General features: G+C 42.0%; 1 protein-coding gene and 1 long non-coding RNA gene across 4 annotated transcripts; one reads left to right on the top strand and one right to left on the bottom strand.

The window, feature by feature from the left end:
• Positions 1–4,122: 4,122 nt before the first annotated feature.
• LOC148659489 (uncharacterized) lies at positions 4,123–8,486 on the bottom strand. Its single transcript, XR_015940501.1, has 3 exons — positions 8,400–8,486; positions 5,210–5,277; positions 4,123–4,174 (listed from the first exon to the last, which is right to left on the bottom strand). It is a non-coding gene; the product is annotated as an uncharacterized LOC148659489 (long non-coding RNA).
• On the top strand, positions 8,465–18,041 carry snupn (snurportin 1). 3 transcript variants are annotated; one of them, XM_088641778.1, is made up of 9 exons: positions 8,465–8,613; positions 8,965–9,129; positions 10,349–10,529; positions 11,147–11,251; positions 12,343–12,439; positions 12,759–12,856; positions 13,828–13,905; positions 15,082–15,162; positions 16,480–18,041. In XM_088641778.1, exons 2-9 carry the CDS (start codon positions 8,972–8,974, stop codon positions 16,795–16,797), a joined length of 1,116 nt encoding a protein of 371 aa, XP_088497904.1. In that variant the 5' UTR covers positions 8,465–8,613; positions 8,965–8,971; the 3' UTR covers positions 16,798–18,041. The 3 variants fall into 3 exon arrangements, with proteins under 3 accessions (XP_088497904.1, XP_088497906.1, XP_088497905.1); XM_088641780.1 differs by having other exon boundaries at positions 8,481–8,667; XM_088641779.1 differs by lacking the exon at positions 8,465–8,613 and adding an exon at positions 8,620–8,812.
• Positions 18,042–20,034: the final 1,993 nt, after the last annotated feature.

The raw sequence follows: 20,034 nt of genomic DNA, 5'->3' as shown, positions 1-20,034 counted from the left end.
AGATGAACAATAACCTTCTCTTTCATAATTGATGCCACTGGGAACAGCAGTCACTCGTCAGCCGGGAGCTCAGTTAACTGCGAGAATATTAAATGAGAAACTCAACACCTCTGCCTGCAGTCCATCACAGCACACACAACACAAGCAGCCTCTCTACATTCCCTCATCCACCCACCTAAACAGAAAAGCAATGTATACCAGTCCTCTCAAGCCTCTAGGTTAACTATTATTAGCAGGACAACTGAGACTAAAAGTCACTTATCAAAGTTATTCGTGGCTAAATAATAATGTTTACTCCAAAAACGGATGCAAATGAAGTTAAGCAATGACAAATGACTCAGATTTAGAAAATAAATGTATTTCATCATAGAATTTCTTCTAGCATGATCAACCAGCTGAAGTAGAGTTGTGTTAACAACCTGAAGCGAAATCTGGCTCTTTTGGATTCCTCTTTTCTTGTTATGTTTTTTCTTGCATTCATGTACATTACACAATTTGTCCTGTATGTAAGCATTTGGCTCATTATCATGCACATTTCACTGGGCACCAAACCTGAGAAGAAAATACACATAATTTGGCTCAGTAACCTTGCATTTGATTGAGTTATAAGCATTTTTATCACACAGGAGTTTTGAAATCATATCAACATTCCTGCATTTTTTTTACCTATAATTAAAACAGTAGAGAATCAACCATAATGATACTTTAAACTAGCAGAACACAACTCAGTAATACAGTGTACATTTTCTTGATCTCCCATTGTAGTCAATTGTCTGTGTTAGTTCAGAGGTTCAACTGGCTGATACACCTCCCTTAGGTCTCCACAACCTGGAAGACTTTGACCCACCTCTGTCATGGTCATTATCCCTCCTCTACAGAGCGCTCCTACCCTCTTCTGTAGTAGTTTCACCTGTGTCTCATCCTTTCCCTTGTCCGAGGGCAAGGCCTTAACCCCAGACGTCCTGACCTCTGAGTCTGGGGCTCGGAGCACTTTGCCCCGTTAGGGTTTTAACCTTCCGTGTTCCTACTTCCCTGTTCCTGTGTTCGTCTCGGATGGACCTCCCGGCAATGGACATTGGACTGTGCTTTAATTATCCCTCGGGACTTTACTGGATTTGTCGCCTCGGCCTTTCCTTGTGCACCGGATCACCACCATCGACCCGCCCTAACCTTGCTGTCTCTTCCCTGATGTGCTTCTCCAGACACTTCTGGATTATACCGTCACACATAGGGTCTTTAAACAACGCATTTCAGGGGAGTCAGAACTGGCTCTCGTGACAACCTCTCCACTACATAACGTTCATCAGCGGCTCACTTATGTACATGACATAGGGGGTCATGAGGAACGGTCTCTGTGGAAGACAGAGGATCAGACTCATATGAGTCTCAGTGAATACACTCAAGTTGCTCAGGTGTCGGTCTGGATACAAAGGGCAGTTCTCTTCTCTCCTCTTCTACTGTCACAAATACAGACTCAAGGCTTACATCTTTGCAAGATTATGGAATTGTCTTACATGTGGTTAAGTTGTAGGGGTGATGCAATAAATCAAGTCAGCTGGGACCCACAAAAAAGAAGAGAAATTACAACTGTTTGGTCAAGCATTTCAGAATGTATCTGCAGGTTTATGAAAAATGACCTTTCTCAGTTTTATAATCTCATGGACCCATCAGCACTTTAGAACGAGAATATTCTGGCCTCTTCCTGAATGCATTGTAGTACATGAACAGATAATTGAGCTAATGTGCTTTAGCCTACACATCTAACTATGACTTATAGAAAGAATTTCCTACATCTCTGTTCCTCATTAACAAATCCAATCACTGTGATAAATGCAGAACGGGTGGCACAGTGGTGCAGTGGTTAGCATTACTGCCTCATAGTGCTGGGCTCCAGGGTGCAATTCTGGTGCTCTCTGTATTTCATTCTTTTGTTCTTCCCCAGTGTGTTTGTTTTCTCAGGACGCTCCGGTTTCCTCCCCAGTCCAAAAACGAACTGGCATGTTAATTGGCTTGTACCAAAACTGGCCCTGTTGTTTGCATATAAGCCCTGTGACAGACCGGCCTCGCATCTGGGCTATACCCTGCCTTGTGCCTGTTGCTTGCAGAGAAAGGCTGCAGCTCCCGGCAACACTGAATTGGAAGAAGCATTAAAAAATGGACAGGTGGAAGTGCAAAATAGAGACATCTTAATAACAAAAGAATTGGAATCCTAACGGGCAGTATTACGTGTCAACTAGGGGTGGAGCAGGCTTGCGCTCAGCAGAGGTGGCTCTGTGGCTAAGGATCTGCACCTGTGGCTGGAAGGTTGCCGGTTCGTATCCCATCACTGGCAGAGAAATCCTACTCTGTTGGGCCCCTGAGCAAGGCCCTTTGTACTCATGGAGACCAACTTGGCATATGCAAAAAGACAAATTCCTACTACAAGAAATTGTATATGGCCAATAAAGTGATTGCTTACCTTATAAATCCAGGAGGTCTTACACAGAAAAATATATGGACAAAATATGTTCAGCAAGCTACATTACTGAATTATGTACATGGATAACATCTATAAAGTATAAATCCAACATGCTGTTAGTATACTATGTTTTTCCTAGTATAACATTAGCAATCCGGGTTTTTACCAGATTCTAGAAATAGAAAGATAAGCACAGAAAAAAGTTTTAGGTACTTGGTTTTGTATGTCAACCTCTGCGTGTTCATGCATTTTGAGGTTAGATTAATTCAATTCAATTCAATTCAATTCAACTTTATTGTCATTAAACTTACACAGGTGCATAGTATAATGAAAAGTGTTTCTCATTAGTCACTCAGGTGCAGTATATAAATAGGACAGAAGATAAGACAATAGACAGTTACACAATAGCAATAACAGTAACATGTAATAACATAACATAAATAACATTAAATGCCTCAGATAGGGTACATACCCTTATGTGACAATACAGTGCCCCTATATAAACTGACAAAGGTTCGATATAGAAAGCAGGCCTCCTCCTTACAGCTCTCTAATAACATCAATCGCGCAAAGCGGGTGACGAAGAAGTGTGCATGAAACTGCATCGGACTCTCATTCCGCCCAGCAGCGCCATCTGCTGAGTGAGAGCGTAACTCCCGAATGATGCGGTTCATGTGCTTGTGTTTTCCCTGAAATGCAAATATTTTTATGAAATGCTTTCGGAAATTGTAATTACAAGGACATAATCACACGATTATGAATATTACACATAAAACACAATTTCAATTTAGATATTATTATTATTATTATTATTATTATATGCAAAATATACTGTAACTGAATGACAGAAACACTACGGTCAGTATAATGCCTTTTCATGACACATTTAAGTGCTGAAAATGGCACTAGAAGGTAGATAAATAATAATAATAATTCCTTACACGTATATAGCACTTTTGGGTGCTTTTAAAGCACTCAAAGTGCTTTACAGGTAATGGGGATCCTCTCCACCACCACCAGTGTGCAGCCCCACCTGGATGATGTGACAGCAGCCATAGTGCGCCAGAACGCTCCCCACACACCAGCTCTCAGTGGGGGGCAGAGCAGAGTAATGAAGCCAGTTCATAGATGGGGATTATTAGGAGGCCATGGTAAGGGCCAATGGGAAATTTGGCCAGGACGCCGGGGTTACACCCCTACTCTTTTCGAGAAACGCCCTGGGATTTGTAATGACCATAGAGAGATTCAGAGGACTTCAGTTTTACGTCTTATCCGAAGGACGGCGCCTTTTAACAATAGTTCCCGTCTCTATCCTTGGGGCATTAGGACCCACACAGACCGCAGGGTGAGCGCCCCCTACTGGCCCCACTAAAAACCTCTTCCAGCAGCAACCTTAGTTTTTCCCAGGAGTCTCCTATCCAGGTACTGACCAGGCTCACACCTGCTGAGCTTCAGTGGGCTGCCAGTTGTGAGCTGCAGGGTGATATGGCATCTGTTATACTGTATCTCTACATATTACAGTATATTTGAAGACCACTTGCTGGTATACAGTTTTTGTATGACAACCATTCATTTTATTATAGCTATTATCGTGATACCACATAGTTTAAAGCTCGTGAAACGTCCACGTCTGCTATTATAATCGCGATCTTCACCGCCTCCACGTCAGGTCCGGAGCTGATCATCTGCTCCTATACAAAGGTGTCCACGCTACATCTACAAAAAATGCAGTTAGCAAAACCATAGTATAAATAAAAAATGGGAAAATCTGGGAAAGTGTTATATATTAAGTGTTCGCGGAAAACGTACACAGGTCAGCGCAGAGCCTGCATAAATTGTGCACAAAAAAATCTGTACAAATTTCGCGTCACCAAGCCACGCTGCTTTCAATAGGTACTACGCTAGAGCAGCAGCTAATTCAAAACAACTGAGGAGCGGTGACTGACCAAGGAGAGTATCTGCAACCGGATCTAGTCTTTATTCCCCTGACAGCGCCACCTAGTTAGAGACGTAAACTTTTAATTTCAACGGAAAATTAATTGTATTCAATAATAACCTTATTTTATATAGCGCCTTTAAAGGAGGCTTCTCAAAACACTTATACACTTCCATACAGAAACTATTGTGAATGTCTGGATTTAATGTAGACGAATAATATAAGTAAAATATTTCGGGATATACAATTTAAAAGTATCCACTGCACTCTTTGGTTTAACCCGACAAGTGTTGTGATACAGGTGATGTGATGCAGGTGTGAGCCTGGTCAGTACCTGGATGCGAGACCTCCTGGGAAAAACTAAGGCTGCTGCTGGAAGAGGTGTTTGTGGGGCCAGCAGGGGGCGCTCACCCTGCGGTCTGTGTAAGTCCAAATGCCCCAGTATAGTGACGGGGAAATTAAAAGACGCCATCCTTCGAACGATACATAAACCCGAGGTCCTGACTTTCTCGAAAGGAGTAGGGGTATTACCCTGGTGTCCTGGCCAAATTTCCTATTGGCCTTTACCAATCTTTTTTTCCCCGTATAACTATACATATATTAATTTATTACTGATTTCATTCATTGAGCACGGATACAATAGAGGTACAGCCATTCACTATTTGACATTTCTGCACTGGTACAGAACCTAGAAATCAGAAAACAGGTGAAACTGTCTTTAGAATTAGCATACAGTACCGAGGCCCCCCATGACCAAATAAAGGCTAACCTCGATAATTATCCTAAATAATGCAAACTACAGCAAAAAGACTCACTGTCCTTTTGTCCTGACTGTCCGGAAGGAGTAGTGGAACTAGCTTGAAATGCTTCTCCGGACCTATAACTAAAAGAAACAGAGAACTAGCAGTGTCATCGACTCCTTTCAAACTGGGATCCTATCGCAACCACGTAATTCGTGGTGTCGTAACTCTTCCGTATCTGATATTGGACCAAGCACATCAGGGGAGAGCGCGAACGCAGTCTCCCACTACCAGAAATGTTGGGAATTCGCAGGGGTCAGCACAGCCGGAGTGTCCGTTACCAATCATGGCCTCCTAATTCTACTTCTGCGTAGACAACACCATCCCCACCAAAGACGTACACTGCTTTTCAAATAACAAACCCTGGATCACCAGCGACCTGAAGGCTCTTCTGAATGACAAGAAGAGAGCCTTTAGGAGGGGAGATAAGGAAGAGGTCAAGCGTGTACAGAGGGAGCTAAAGCAGAAGTTAAGAGAGAGCAAGGATGCCTACAGGAGGAAGGTAGAGGACAAGCTGCAAAGGAATAGGGTGAGAGATGTATGGAGCAGCATGAGAGAGATCACTGGCTTCAAACAGGCTGGGGTTGCAACAGAAGGGAACCTGGAGATGGCCAACAAGTTGAACCAGTTCTTTAACAGGTTTGATTCTGGGTCCTCTGTGGCGCAACACCCATCCCCCCACAGCCACACGCTCCCTAACCCTTCACAGCTGCAACTGCCCAACACCTCCTCCATCCCCCCACAAACATGGCCGCCTACAGCTACAACCCCCGACGGCTGCTCACCCACACATCCCCCACAGCTGCCACTCTCCAACACCTCCGCCATTAACACCTCCGGCACTGAAAGCACTATGAGCATCATCCCCCGGGCCAGGCTGACCATCACAGCTGACCAGGTGAAGAAGGAGCTGAAGAGGCTGCACGGGGGTAAGGCCACAGGACCAGATAACATCTGTCCCAGAGTTCTGAGGGCCTGTGCTGATCAGCTGAGCGGAGTGCTCCAGCGACTGTTCAACCTGAGCCTGCGCTTGGAGAGAGTCCCGGTGCTCTGGAAGACATCATGCCTGGTCCCGGTACCAAAGAAAGGGCGCCCCTCTGTCCTCAACGACTACAGACCAGTTGCACTGACTTCTCACATCATGAAGACACTGGAGAGACTGGTCTTATCCCACCTGAGACCCATGGTCAGCTCATCACTGGACACCCTACAGTTTGCCTACCAGCCCAGTGTTGGTGTGGAGGATGCGATCATCTACATGCTGCAAAGGGCCTACTCACACCTGGACAGGGCTGGCAACACTGTAAGGATCATGTTTTTCGACTTCTCCAGTGCCTTCAATACCATCCAGCCCTTACTTCTAAGGAGGAAGCTGGAGGAGATGCAAGTCGATGCCTCCATGACCTCGTGGATCACTGACTACCTGACGGGCAGACCACAGTCTGTGAGACTTCAGAACTGCGTGTCTGAACTGGTAGTGAGTAACACAGGGGCACCTCAAGGGACAGTTCTTTCTCCATTCCTCTTCACCCTCTATACTTCGGACTTTAAGTACAACTCAAAGTCATGCCACCTGCAAAAGTTCTCAGATGACTCTGCGATTGTTGAATGTATCAAGGGTGAGCAGGAGGAGGAGTACAGAGGACTGGTCAGCAGCTTTGTGGAGTGGTGTGGGGTGAACCACTTGGAACTGAATGTTACAAAGACAAAGGAACTGGTGGTAGATTTCAGGAGGAAAAAGGTCAAACCTACTCCTGTCTACATCCATGGGAGTGGCGTGGAGATGGTGGACTCGTACAAGTACCTGGGAGTGCACATCGACGATAGACTGGAATGGTCTAAGAACATCGAGGCCATCTATAAGAACGGACAGAGCCGACTTTACTTCTTGAGGAGGCTCAGGTCCTTCAATGTGTGTAGTAAGATGCTACACATGTTTTATCAGTCGGTGGTAGCGAGTGCCATTTTCTACGCAGTGGTGTGCTGGGGCTCTGGGATTAGAGCAGTAGATTCCAAAAGGCTGAACAAGCTCATCAGGAGAGCGAGCTCTGTCATTGGGTCTGACCTGGACCCCTTGGAGGTAGTGGCTGAGAGGAGAATGATGTCCAAACTGGAGGCCATCATGGACAACTTCTCCCATCCCCTCTATGACAGGCTTGCAGGAATGAAGAGCACGTTCAGCAATAGACTGATTCACCCACGGTGCGACAGGGAGCGCTACAGGAGGTCATTCTTGCCGTCTGCCATAAGACTGTACAACGCATCCACCTTGCGTCTTGGCAGAGGCAACAGCGACAGTGACCTGTTTCTGGACTAAACGCATATACACATATACTGCTACATCTGTTCTCTTTCTTTTTCTTTTTCTTTTTCTTTTTCTTTTTCCCGTTTACAACCACTTTTGTGCAATATATGCCAGGGACCTGTGCAATACATTTATATTTATATTTATATCTATGGTTACATCTATATTTATATTCATACGTGTGATACGATTTTCTGTGTACTGTTCTGTTCTAGTTTCCTCTTGTGTGTCCGGACTGTGAGTAACTCTTGTATTGTATTGTATGTATTGTACTATTAGTATATAATTCGTTACACTGTGGCTGTGTTGTGTGTGTTAAGCTGCTGTTGCACTGCAATTTCCCTCACGGGATCAATAAAGTATCTATCTATCTAATAATCCCCATCTCTGAACTGGCTTCATCCCTCTCTTCTCCTCCCTCCTGGTGGAGGGGAGTCCCATTACTGTAAAGCGCTTTGAGTGGAGTGGCCAGAAAAACACGATATAAGTGTAAGCTATTATTATTATTATTATTATTATTATTATTATTATTAACAACTAAAATGCCTGCTAATGAAAATAATAATAAATCAGTAATAATGTTGCTGTGAAACGACATTTTCGCGTGATCTGACTAAATATCCCCAATTGTAAGTGTGAAATGGTATAGACAAAAGGTATGTACTATGTACTATTGCGAGACACACAAAGGAAATGTCTGCAAGTTACACAAGAGAATGAGCGCACAATTTCTTGCCACGTCCGAGAAAAAGGACTCCAATATTATGAGAAATGTTAATGTTGCAAATCGGACCGCAATTTCTTTCCAAGACTACATTGTTTGGAATTGCATATATATATTAGGTTTACTGTTAGATGACTGTTTTATTTTTTTTTTAAAACGTATACAGTAAAACATACATTTCTGACCCCAAATCTGTTTTAATTACATTTCCTGATACAGTACATGCTGCACTCCGGCTCTGTCGATAGGACGCCATTGTCTTGCGCAGACTCAGTGCTGCCGTCTCTGGGAGAAAAGTGTCGCGAGCTCGGCCTGAGCTTCCCCTTCTGATGACGTCTTTAGCCGTCGACAGTTACCAGCAGTGTCTCGGTTTCCAGACTTTTTGAACAGGTAAACAGTTATGGTTTGTTTTCCGGCTTTGTAGATATCTAAAAAGATCTTAAGGTAACGTACGTGCATCGAAAATTTTGCGGACAGATCGTGGGGCGGTGACATCAGTTAGCTGATCATTTCCTTCCACTGCAATTGTGCTTTCAGATCCCCGTGTCTTGACAGTTTCATCGATGTTAACAGTAAAGAACATTTAAAGGTCTGTGAAAAGCTGTTTTTTTTCCTATTTACATATATAATGGGAAGCTTTAAACACAACAAACGAGAATTGGAACTAGTAGTATTGCATTTTTTAATGTCTCGAGGTATATATCATATAATTAACAGACACTTATTCTATATAATTTTCAGGAGCATTATGGATGACCTCACTCAGGCTTTGAGTGCCAGTTTTTCGGTGTCTCAGGACCCCAACAGTACGGCAGCGCCCCACCCGCGACTGGCCCAGTACAAGAGCAAGTACAGCGTGCTGGAGCAGAGCGAGAGACGCCGCAGGTTTCTGGAGCTGCAGAAAACGTGAGTGACGACCTACAGTAGGTACAGGTCAGCACTTCAGCATGCGTCTTCAGCCAGATTGTTCCCAGGACCAAAGGGAGGTTTCCCTAACCCTCCAGCTGCATGTGAAGTCTCCTACTGCAGCTCAGTACAGCAGATGCGACGCCACTTCCAGTGCACCACTAGACCTGTTGTTGCACTTTCAACATTTGTCAAATAATGCAAATATTAATTTAATTGTAACAAACTTTAATTTAAGTTTGAAATTAGAGATACTTCTTAACACTGTTATCTGCTCAGATGGGTTGCTGGGACATGTTCACCATAGGATAACTTTGTCATGGAGGGGAAAAGTATGAATGTCTTCTTTTCTCAAGGTTTTGCTGCGTGAAGTGTTGTGTGGCACTTATAGAGGAAAACAGCTGCTTCTTTGTACCAGTCTTATTGAGTCTCCATGCCGGAGAGCTGACTGATGACGTCAGAATCATTACTGCAGTTTAGGAGGGGTGCGGTGTGTGGTGCTCTTGGCTGTTTCTTCCCAGCCCCAGGGCATCCTTTGACTTCATTGGGCATCTGCCTGTGTGGAGTTTGGATGCTCTCCCCACATTCATGGGAGTTTTCACCGGGTGTTCTGACTTCTGTCCAGCTCTCATAGACCTGCAGGTTACAGGGCTTCTCCAAATTGCTTCCCTGTTTCTCATCTCAATTGCCCGCAGGTGTATTTTCCTACAAATCACAGCTGGCAGCCCTCTTTAGATAAGCAGGTGTGAACCTGGCCAGGCTTGACTAGAAGACCTCCTGGTAAAGTTATATTTCCTGCTGGAAGAGGTGTTAGTGGAACCAGTAGGGGGTGCTCACCCGCGGCCCTAATGCCCCAGTATTGTTTTGGCGACACTATATTGTAAAAAAAAAAGGAGCCATCCTTCAAATGAGACATAAAACCGAGGTCCTGACTGTGCGGTCATTAAAAATCCCAGGGCATTTCTCAAAAAGAGTAGGGGGGTGAACCCCAGTTTCCTGAACTTAATCAGCCTCCTAATAATCCTCATCTATCAATAGGCTTCTTTACTCTACCACACATTGGAGGTGGATTATTATAATCCATATGTATACTTATATAAATAATATTGTTTGTATAATGATTAATAATTCGAATTAGCGTTCTCTTTGTCACATTCTCATGAATGTTCTCTGGAGCTGTCGATACTTACCCTCTGCACGTTTCTTCGGTGGTTTGCAGGAAGAGGCTGAATTACGTGAACCATGCCCGTCGCCTGGCAGAGGGTGACTGGACAGGAGCGGACAGCGATGATGAGCCGGAGGGCGAGAAGCTGGAGGGCGAGAAGCAGGAGGGGGAGACTGAGGTAGAAAGCATGGAGACAGAGGAGAAGAGGAAGTTGCCCAGGCACTACGCCAATCAGGTCAGTGTCTTGACATGTCCTGCAGCACAATTGCACTGATCCAGGATTAGGTGACCTCAAGCTTCGCTGCCAACTGTAGACCTGGTCATCTCAGGTCAAATGTAAAGCTCATACATTTTGTATAATAACATAGGGAATTGTATTTGAATTTGTGATTTAATGTATATGTTGTATTTCCTGGTGTTGGATAAGACCATTTTAAAAAAGCAAAAAAAAAAAATACAATTTTAGAGATCAGATCAGGATTATTTTTACCAAAAGTTCTGGCAGTTGAGGAAGAGAAGCATTCTGTGATTTTTTTAGAAGCTTTGTTAGTATTATATCAATTTGGGAGAGAGGATGTTTTTCTTAATTATTAAACGGTATGGGACCAGAGAGAGTTCGATTAGTGTATTTTTTCCTTTATAATTCTTCCTTTTGGCCACGAGAGGGAGCAGCAGTAACCCAAAAAAAATTAATGATCCAATTCTGTTATTTCACTTTGATTTAATATTTATATTTCAATTTCACATGCATATATAAATACATTCTAATTTTACTTAGTGTTCATAACTACAGTTTAGTAATGTAAAACATAGGACTATCTGTTATTATTGTCTTCATTTCCTTTTCCTTAGCTCATGCTGTCAGAGTGGTTGGTAGACATCCCTTCAGACTTGGCCACTGAATGGCTAATGGTGGTTTGTCCTGTTGGAAAGAGATCTCTTGTGGTAGCCTCCAAGGTAAGAAGCCGTTTAATTGCACTTTATTTTATATTCACAGGAGGAATTCAGCATTAAGGTGGTTTTATCAGGGGTGGGTAGAGGGACTAGTGATATTGATAGCAGGCAAATTAGCTCCATCTTCTTGGAATAATTTAAATGAACATATTCTTTTATTGCAAAGGAACAAGTAATAGGTTTATTCCATACTGATAAGAGAAGAAAGAAAACACAACATTTCAGTGACTCCTATAGAAAGCTCCATGGCAGAAATGTTGTTTTCTTTCTTCTCTTTTCAGCATGGAAGAAACCTGTTACTTGTTCCTTTGCAGCCTACGCCTGCTGACGCAGCTACCCACCTGAACATATTATTTTACTTTTACTTTAGGGACTTGTCAAGTTTGGTGGATTTGTAAAATTAGCTCAAGAATTGATAATGATAATTGATAACAGATAATGATCTGCTTCAGAATTGTTTGTGACAGTATGATTCAGTAACCATTGTTAATCAATGTCAACTGAAATTAACATTACTGGTATAGGCAAGGTTAGCACTAAAAACACTTAAGCCAAGGGGATATACCTCTACATTTACTTTGTGGGTTCTGAGCTTGAAACCCTTTTTGGCTTCCCAGGTGATAAGATTGTCTTTACCTTTATATAAAATTAAGTTGGAGTTATTAAAATACTTAAAACACGATTGGAATATGATTCTCATGCTCTGGTCTTTCAAAGTGTAGAGTGTTTAGGGAAATTCTTGTGTCTTCACAGTTCAGTCTCTTCTACTGTAGTTGAAAATTTATGGATCGTAGAATGTGTCCTGCTATAAGCTGAGAAAGTCCTTTTTAATCTTGTGGCTGAAAAATCTTGATCTCGGTCTGATTAGAAAAGCAGAAACAAATTGTTTGAACATTGAACTAACTGATTTTGAGTCTTTTATTGCTTTTATTTATGGCTTCAAAACGTCCCGTAGACTAACTTCATTGTTTTAAAGGGCTTTGTATTTATTGTTTCTCACATTCATTTTTGATTGACTGTAGTTCCCATTTTCAGTGAAATACAATATCTGTGACATACTGCTGTTGTTGACTTGTTCACAATCTGTATTTCAGGGGTCAACTGCAGCTTATACAAAAAGTGGCTACTGTGTAAATCGATTTCCATCTTTGTTACCAGGAGGCAACAGGCAGTACTCAACTGTAGGAAAAGGTACTGGAGCTTCAGCAGGATTCTGCAACTGTTACAAGGAGTTTTCTTTTATTTTTCTCAAAGCTACCAGTATGGTAGTGGTAGATGAGAGAAGAATATCACTGTCACCCACTGATTGTGGTTTAGTCTTGTTACATTTGCATAGGTCTTAGTTTGTCAAAATTGTTCTAGAGATCGTCACACTTGAACACCTCAAAGTCCTCTGCACGTTTATTTTTTTACGAAATAATTTGTTGATCTTATTGAAAAGGCCTTCATTTTCGTGTCGCACTTGTCTTTATCCCACGATTTATGTTTTGCTTGTCTCTGATTTGTTTAGATTATACTATCCTTGACTGCATTTTCAGCGAGGTGGACAGGACGTTCTACATTTTGGATGTCATGTGCTGGAGAGGTCATCCTGTGTATGACTGTCAGGTATGGATTGTCATGGATCTGCCACTGTGGATTAAATCACCATCTGGAGGAGGATTTATCCTCGGGGTCATGTAATACTTCACAGCTGTTTCTGAGCGGAAGATCAGGGCAACCCCACAAGAAATTCCCACTCCCACAGCTGTATTCCGCTTGTCCCTCCTTTCCACTCCAGCACCTTTGTCAGGAGTAGCTGCAGCAGAGACTTGCTGTGGCTCAAGCCGTTTGACTGCCCCTGACTGCCCCTGACTGCCCCTGACTGCCCCTGACTGCCCCTGACTGCCCCTGACTGCCCCTGACTGAATAGATTGAATTGCTTGTCCATTTGCTTTGACTGCTATACAAAAGATTAGAATATTTAATTGAATGGTTTTGAATGTGATCGTAGAGAACATTGCAGCAGATGGAAATGAGAAATGCTTATTGAGTGAGTACTAAAGTGGTGAACCTCCACTTCAGGAAGCCCAGCAGGTCTTCTGCGTTTCCTGCAGTTTGAAATGGTTCTTCACTTGAGAGGAATGTTAAATTCCACCAAAGTTTGCCCAGATTGCTTCCTATCTCAGTGACCTTAAGCTTTTAATGATTTAAAGAGACTAAAACAAAACTGCTGTATTAAAGCTCTAAGGTCTGGGACTGGGAACTCCATTTCCCTGAGATATGCTCATAGGAGCTGATGAAGTAAGAAAGGGTAGAGTCAGGAAGTGACGGGCTTAAGCTACTGTGAGTGAGGTGCAGTGAATATTAGAGCTTTTATTATTTTTCAGAACACTAATAGCTATTACAAACTTCAGAACAAGGGGAGGCAGTGTTCATTGCAGCACTAGTGCTAAGTGTTCAGGAAAAATGTTATCATGTGCTAAACTCAAATTCTCGAGAACTGGCTAAGTTCAGAAATCATTAGCTATTGTTTGCATTGGCATGTTCAATGTATTGGAGAAATGCCTTTTCTTTTCCGTTTATTGCTTTACATCCAGACTGAATTCCGGTTCTTCTGGCTGCAGTCTAAGGTCCAGGAAACCGAAAACCTGACGGATATCACGAAGCGAAATCCAGTAAGCACCATTTCTTTGAACGCCCTCATTTATTTATTCTTTTCAAGTTTATACTTGCCATTTTTTAAATTACACTCACCCAGTTTCGGATTCGCCAGTAGTGACGTTTTGCATCTCGTCTTACGGCCAAGTACCCCCTCCTCCCCTGAGCCTCACACCAGGGAGAGCGAGGAAGTGGAGGCAGACTCCTGCGAGCCGCCCACCTCCGAGCCACTCGTCTCTAAGCGCTCCTCCGTGCCCATAGCCCCATACCAGAGAGTCAGTGCCAGCAGGAGGGTACAGGAGAAGTCATGACTCTCTGTGGTCATTAAAAACCCCAGGGTGTTTCTCGAAAAGTCCTGTGTTCTGGGCAAATTTCCCATGCCTCCTAATAATCCCCCTCTATGAATTGGCTACATTACTTTGTTCTCCTCCCCCCACCCCCCCCTCCGACGGCAGGAGGAGCGACGTGCCGGTTGCAGTATTCTCGGTCGCATTTAAAGGCAACGTCAGCTCAAAGATTTGGTTCAAACCACCAAATGGAGACGAGTGTGCCTTCTGATGCGAGAGAGAGCCAACAGGAGGGTAGGGGTGTCCCTCACTGACAAGTGTCCAGGGAACCACAAGGGTTGACGAATCCCGCCCCACTCTGAACCAGCTTATCGTGCTGGACTTGGGCATCCTAGTCACAGTCGGCTAGTGACTGTGCCCCGGGCTCGAACTCGCGGCGCCTGGATCGTAGGTGAGGCTCAGCCTGTCATGTTTCCCACATTTAGATCATCTTGCCAACAGTCCTGATCTCATTGTTGGCACATACCTACCTGGTGAAGTGTTAGTGTTTCATACCACCTGTTCTTTAGGAAGTCTGAGTATACAGTATATACTCCTGCCTGAATCTGTAATTGTATAATGATGTTTTTAGAGTTTGCAAAGTTTGTATTTTAACCTTACCACGGGGCTTGGCAATATCAAGCAGCTATATTGGACTGTGTTTTAATCATTCTGTCACTGAGTGAAGAATTAAACATTTTGATTTGTTTACAATGTAAATGGCAAAAACACTTTTGAATGCTGGAATCATTTTGAGGGCCATTTGAACTAAGTGTTGTCACATTTTCCGAACTTGTCATACAATGAACTGGATTTGATGGATTTCGGAGGAAAGTGCAATAATTTGTGTGATGATTTTCTCCACAGTTCCGATTTGTTAGTCTGCAGTGTGTCTCGTGTACAGTGGAGCCAATCCAGCAAGCCCTGGCCAAGGAATATGCTTTCAAAGTAAGGCTACTTTTAGAGTTTCATTCCGTAACACACTTCTATATCATAATCATAATCATAATTCTTAATCATAAATATTCATTTAAATTCACTTCAACTAGATTCCAGTAAAATGTTCAGAGAAACACAAATATGGGTCAGCCAGTGTGAGGTTAATTTTGCTGGGTGGTTTATACATGCCATTGCTCTCATATCCTGTTAAAATTGAAACTTGTGGGACTTAAATTGGAAAGGTTTTGGAAATTTTACCCTGTAAGTTTCTTCCAGCCCACACACACACACTTTGACATCTACTATTGATCACTGTCTTGGTTTCTCTGAGCCATGTTCTGGAAAAGGGTGTAGTATCATATTATGTAGAATGTTCTTTCATTCCAGAAAAATGTAATAGGAATAACGGGAAGGCCATTTGATTTTAGTTCCCCAGCCAGATCTGATTGTGGTGAAAGCTATGAATACTCTTGAGAGAGAAGAATTAGCTCTCAACTTAAACATACCACACAGCCTTTAATGGGGACTGCACTACTATTTTTATATTCTGGGGCTAGAAAGAATCAGCATTGATAAGTGCTTTTCAAACCACAATAAAAGTAAAATGTACACAGTAACTTGTAGAACTTAGTTTACATCACAAAATAGACACAATTTGTGGATCTGCTCAGCACCATGTTCTGCGATTCAGAACGAGGCAACAGGACATCCACTGAGGTGAAGCGGTCCTATTAGATTGTAAACAACCAGGCTTGTGAATACATCGTTTTTAATCCAGTAAAATCTTGTTAATGCTGCATGCTGATCACATTGGAACATTTTTTTTTTTTGAAATATCTGCGACACAGCCTGTACTTTCTCTCTCGTACATTCCACTACATTAGTCATGACGGTGTCTGGTGAGCAGGAAGGGGCCACATCACTCTGCAATTCTTGGTAACTCTTGTGTTCACCTGTGGCGACACCAGGGGTTTGCGACGATATGTTCACTTACAGTACTTTCACAAAGCTCACAGTTTTGTGCTTAATTTGACATTTGTAAAAGTCAATTCATTTATTTTTTTACCAAGATTTAATAACCCATCTGAGAAATTAGGACCGTAGTTCCCCTTTAAAGGCTGTTTCCATACTTTACATAAGGCTCATAATTTAATCCTTCTACTATTTTATGACCATTTTCCATTGCCTTGTCTTGGATCGTTGCCTAGGGAAATCTGTGCTTGAACCGGACATTGGCACGAACACTTCATTCTCATAGCTTTCAGGGTTTCGGAGCTGTTTGGTTTTTCTCAGCTGCTTTGTGCTAATGTGTGATGGCTTCCCCAGGTGGACGGACTCCTGTTCTACCACAGACAGACTCACTACACGCCGGGCAGTACCCCCCTGGTGGGCTGGCTCAGGCCTTACATGGTGTCTGATATCCTGGGCATAGAAGTGCCGGAGGGGCCTCTCACCATCAAGCCTGAGTACGCCGGCCAGCAGATGCAGGCGATTCTGGAGCACAAGAGGGGGCCGCGGTCCTCAGAGGTGCGGCCGATGGCTCAAAACGGGCAATATGAGCTGGAACACCTGTCCACCCCAGAGCAGCAGGGTGAAAAGAAGTCCAAGCACCTGGAGAGTTCTGGGGCCACGATGGAAAGCTGAGAGGCACCCTGTTCTTTTCCCTTTCTTACCTTACTGAGCACACGCGAACTGCTGCAGGTCCATTTCTCATTCTGTCGATCCGGAATTCGTCTCTTTCTGTTCCTCAAGGTGGGCTGGTCTGTTGCTTAAAATAAGTACCCACCACACCCACCACATTTCGGAGCTCAAGTATGAGAAGAAATGACAGTTCGTAATGTGGTTGGCTACAGCTGAGCAATCACTGAACTGCAGTAACCTCCGGGGGGCAATTAATAAAGGGGCAGTTTTTTCAGGATGGCCTTAAATAGTCCATACCTACCTGTCCCCACAATTACAGTCAACAAATTCATCTGCGTGAGACAGTTTCTTAAATATTGTTTGAGGACCTTTTTCCCTTTGTTTCTGAGTGAAGTGCTTTTAATAATTGCTATAGTGAATGGCATTTTGCCATCTCAGTTTCACAGCTGTACTGAACACGATGGAGAATCTGAAGCGAGTCATTTTTCTTTGTAAATTAAAACTAAGGAGCTAAAATTATTTATGGCTTTAAACGTTAAAATATTTTTTCCCTTAAAATCGGAGAGATTATGGATGATGATGCATCTGTAACGGGAAGGAAACATCTTTGCAATAATGGAATGTTTTTTTTTTCAGATTTTATCTTTTGGTTTTGGGGACTTTTTGCAAGTCAGGCAGCTGACTAAAATTTACAAGAACTATAGACGTGGAGTGGTATGGTAGCGTGTTTATTAGCACTTCAGAGCACTCTGTCCTAAATCAGCTCTGGACAGGGGCCCCTGTCTGGAGTTTGCATGTTCAATCACAGTAATAAAGTTGCAAACCGTTATCTGAATAATTATTATATACTGTAGTTCTGATGTTTACTGAGATAGGGATGATCGGTATGCTATGTGTACACTGCTGTGCCAACATTTGTGCTATTTTCAGTATAAATCAGTGTTTGCAATAAGATCATGAGCTGAAGCATACTGTTTCCATGATTTACAAATATCTAGAAACAATGGTGTATTGAGTAGACTCCACAGGGTCCTCAAATGATGGCAGCTGAGGTCATTTCATGCAGCTGTACTTATGTAATTAACAGATAAAAAAGGCAAAGGGTGTAAAAATCTAAAGCAAACTTGTTTGATATGTTTTGTACTTTGTACAGTTTGTGTGTAAAATTATTTTTACACTGTGTAAAAGAACAATGCTGTCATAGAGTTCTAGAAGTGTGATAAACATTTATATTGAAGTAACTCAAATCTTTGTGTATTTCTTTGGATTGTACACTGCGCACTTTGTACATCCATTTGAGCAGATGGCACTTCACTTTAACAGCATAGCATCTGTAACCATTAACAAACAGGGTGGCACTTGTAACCTTCCTGTCATAATCATGCTGATTGTGCACTACACTTTTAATTCACAGGAGTTTTACAAATGTAAAATATATCGTGTACCATGACTGTTTTTCAGCACAACTGCTAAAGAACACGTTTCTGTTGTAAATCGGGCAATATTTAAGACAACTGTGGCTAGGAAGCTCAGGAAGAAAAGCAGTGTTTGGAGAGTGTTTACCTAGCCCTTTAATCTTTAAATATTTAAGGGAAAATATTATCTAATCTCTAACTCAATTTGAAAATATTGCATGTTTTAGCACAATTTGTTAGTCAGCGTTTGAAGGTGCTGTCTCCAAAACAGCATTGAGCGGCCTAATCTTCCAAAATGATTAGCAGAAGATGATAGCATTTGCCTGTAAATAGTGCTTCAACATCACTTCAAAGAAGAATGGATCATATAGATCTGGTAGTACAAGGAGCTACAGAAGGCTGAATATAAGAACAGAAAGAACAAGAACGGAAAATATAAAATAAATTCATTTTAGTTTAAATTGCATTTTGCATGGTTTTGCTTCAGGGAACTCATTTTGGAAAAGTATGTCCCTTACAGAAATAATATTGCTTCATTCATTTCAAAAGAAATTGAACAGTGGCTTTGGAAACTTGAAAGTGAACAGGAATAACCGTAAAATAGAGTAAATGAGACTGTGGCTTCAGCAGTCTTCCTTATTGATACAGTTTTGAGAAAGGTTTCCAGCCTTCCTGGAAAGCTTTTGTGTGAAACACATTTCAGTAATGAAGAGCCTGCTGGATTAATTATGATCCAGGCAGTGCTTTTTGTACAGCTACCAAGGTGATAGTTCTGTAGGAAATTACAGTGTTGGGCACCCACAGGTGTTTGGTACACAGTGCCCACGTCACTGTGGATGCAGTATCGGCCTGCTCAGCAGAGCTGGAGCTCATGTTTTGGAGTGGCTGTTTTCTGTGGATTGTCCAAAGGCAGGCTTGTGAAAATATTACAAGGGGTTGGTCTGCATTTAAGACAGGATTGAGAATTTTTGCAGTGAGATTGGTTCATTGTAAAATATTTTGCACTTTTTGAAGGAGTACAAATATTTTAATCTTTTTTTAACAGTAAAAAAATATAACAAAAATATGGATCAGTGGCTGAATGTTTAATAAGGCAAAGGAACTGACAAAAAAATGAATTTCTCATTTTGTGTCCTTAATGTACAATGTTTTTTTTAAGTTGTAGACAGAGAGGTCATAGGGAAGAAACAAAGCATCAGAATTTCATTTCCTTGAAAAATAGATATAAAAAATAACAGATTTGTATTGATCCTCAACACTCTGGATTTGTGTTTAAAACATTCTTAGAAAAAATGGTGATAACACCTTGGTATCATCTGTTTTAATGTACAGCTCAGACCTGATTGTCATAACAGATGTTCATAAGAAACATACATTGAGGAGGCTTCTGTCAAATTAATCAACTTAAATTTTGTATTGTTTTGGAAGGGCTTTTTTCTATAACCACAAAGTGATGTTGCCCATCAGCACTTCAAAGTGCAACTTTTTTAACATATTTCAATTGAATTGAAAGATATGCTTAAGTTCTCAGAATATGCTTTTTGAAATAAAATTCAAACTACAGTTAAAAAAACCCAATTACATTAACAATTACAAATTGCAGGTGACACATAGAAAGCCTACCTTACATATTTCATGGAATCAGTGCTGTGGAAATGCACATTCTGGCATTTTGAATTTTTGCTATTGTTAAACTGTTCTGATTTTTTTATTTAATATTTTATTCCTTTATTTTATCAAGTCAATTTAATTGAGAGCAAATTTTCTTTTGAAATGGCCTGTAGGACCATTTATACAACTGGGCATTTACTGGAGGAATTTGGGT

Source organism: Lepisosteus platostomus, chromosome 7 (assembly GCF_059453375.1).
Source record: "Lepisosteus platostomus isolate fLepPlt1 chromosome 7, fLepPlt1.hap1, whole genome shotgun sequence".
In the NCBI taxonomy this organism is placed as follows: Eukaryota; Metazoa; Chordata; class Actinopteri; order Semionotiformes; family Lepisosteidae; genus Lepisosteus; species Lepisosteus platostomus.
This window is presented reverse-complemented; position numbering and strand designations above follow the sequence as displayed.

Bases quoted from the DNA above. Each gene is read 5' to 3' on its own strand.
- snupn (XM_088641778.1), top strand. From the start codon at position 8,972: ATGGATGACCTCACTCAGGCTTTGAGTGCCAGTTTTTCGGTGTCTCAG. The intron at 11,252-12,342 runs GTAAGAAGCCGT...TCTGTATTTCAG, and splicing joins CTCTTGTGGTAGCCTCCAAG to GGGTCAACTGCAGCTTATAC. The intron at 12,440-12,758 runs GTACTGGAGCTT...TGATTTGTTTAG, and splicing joins GTACTCAACTGTAGGAAAAG to ATTATACTATCCTTGACTGC.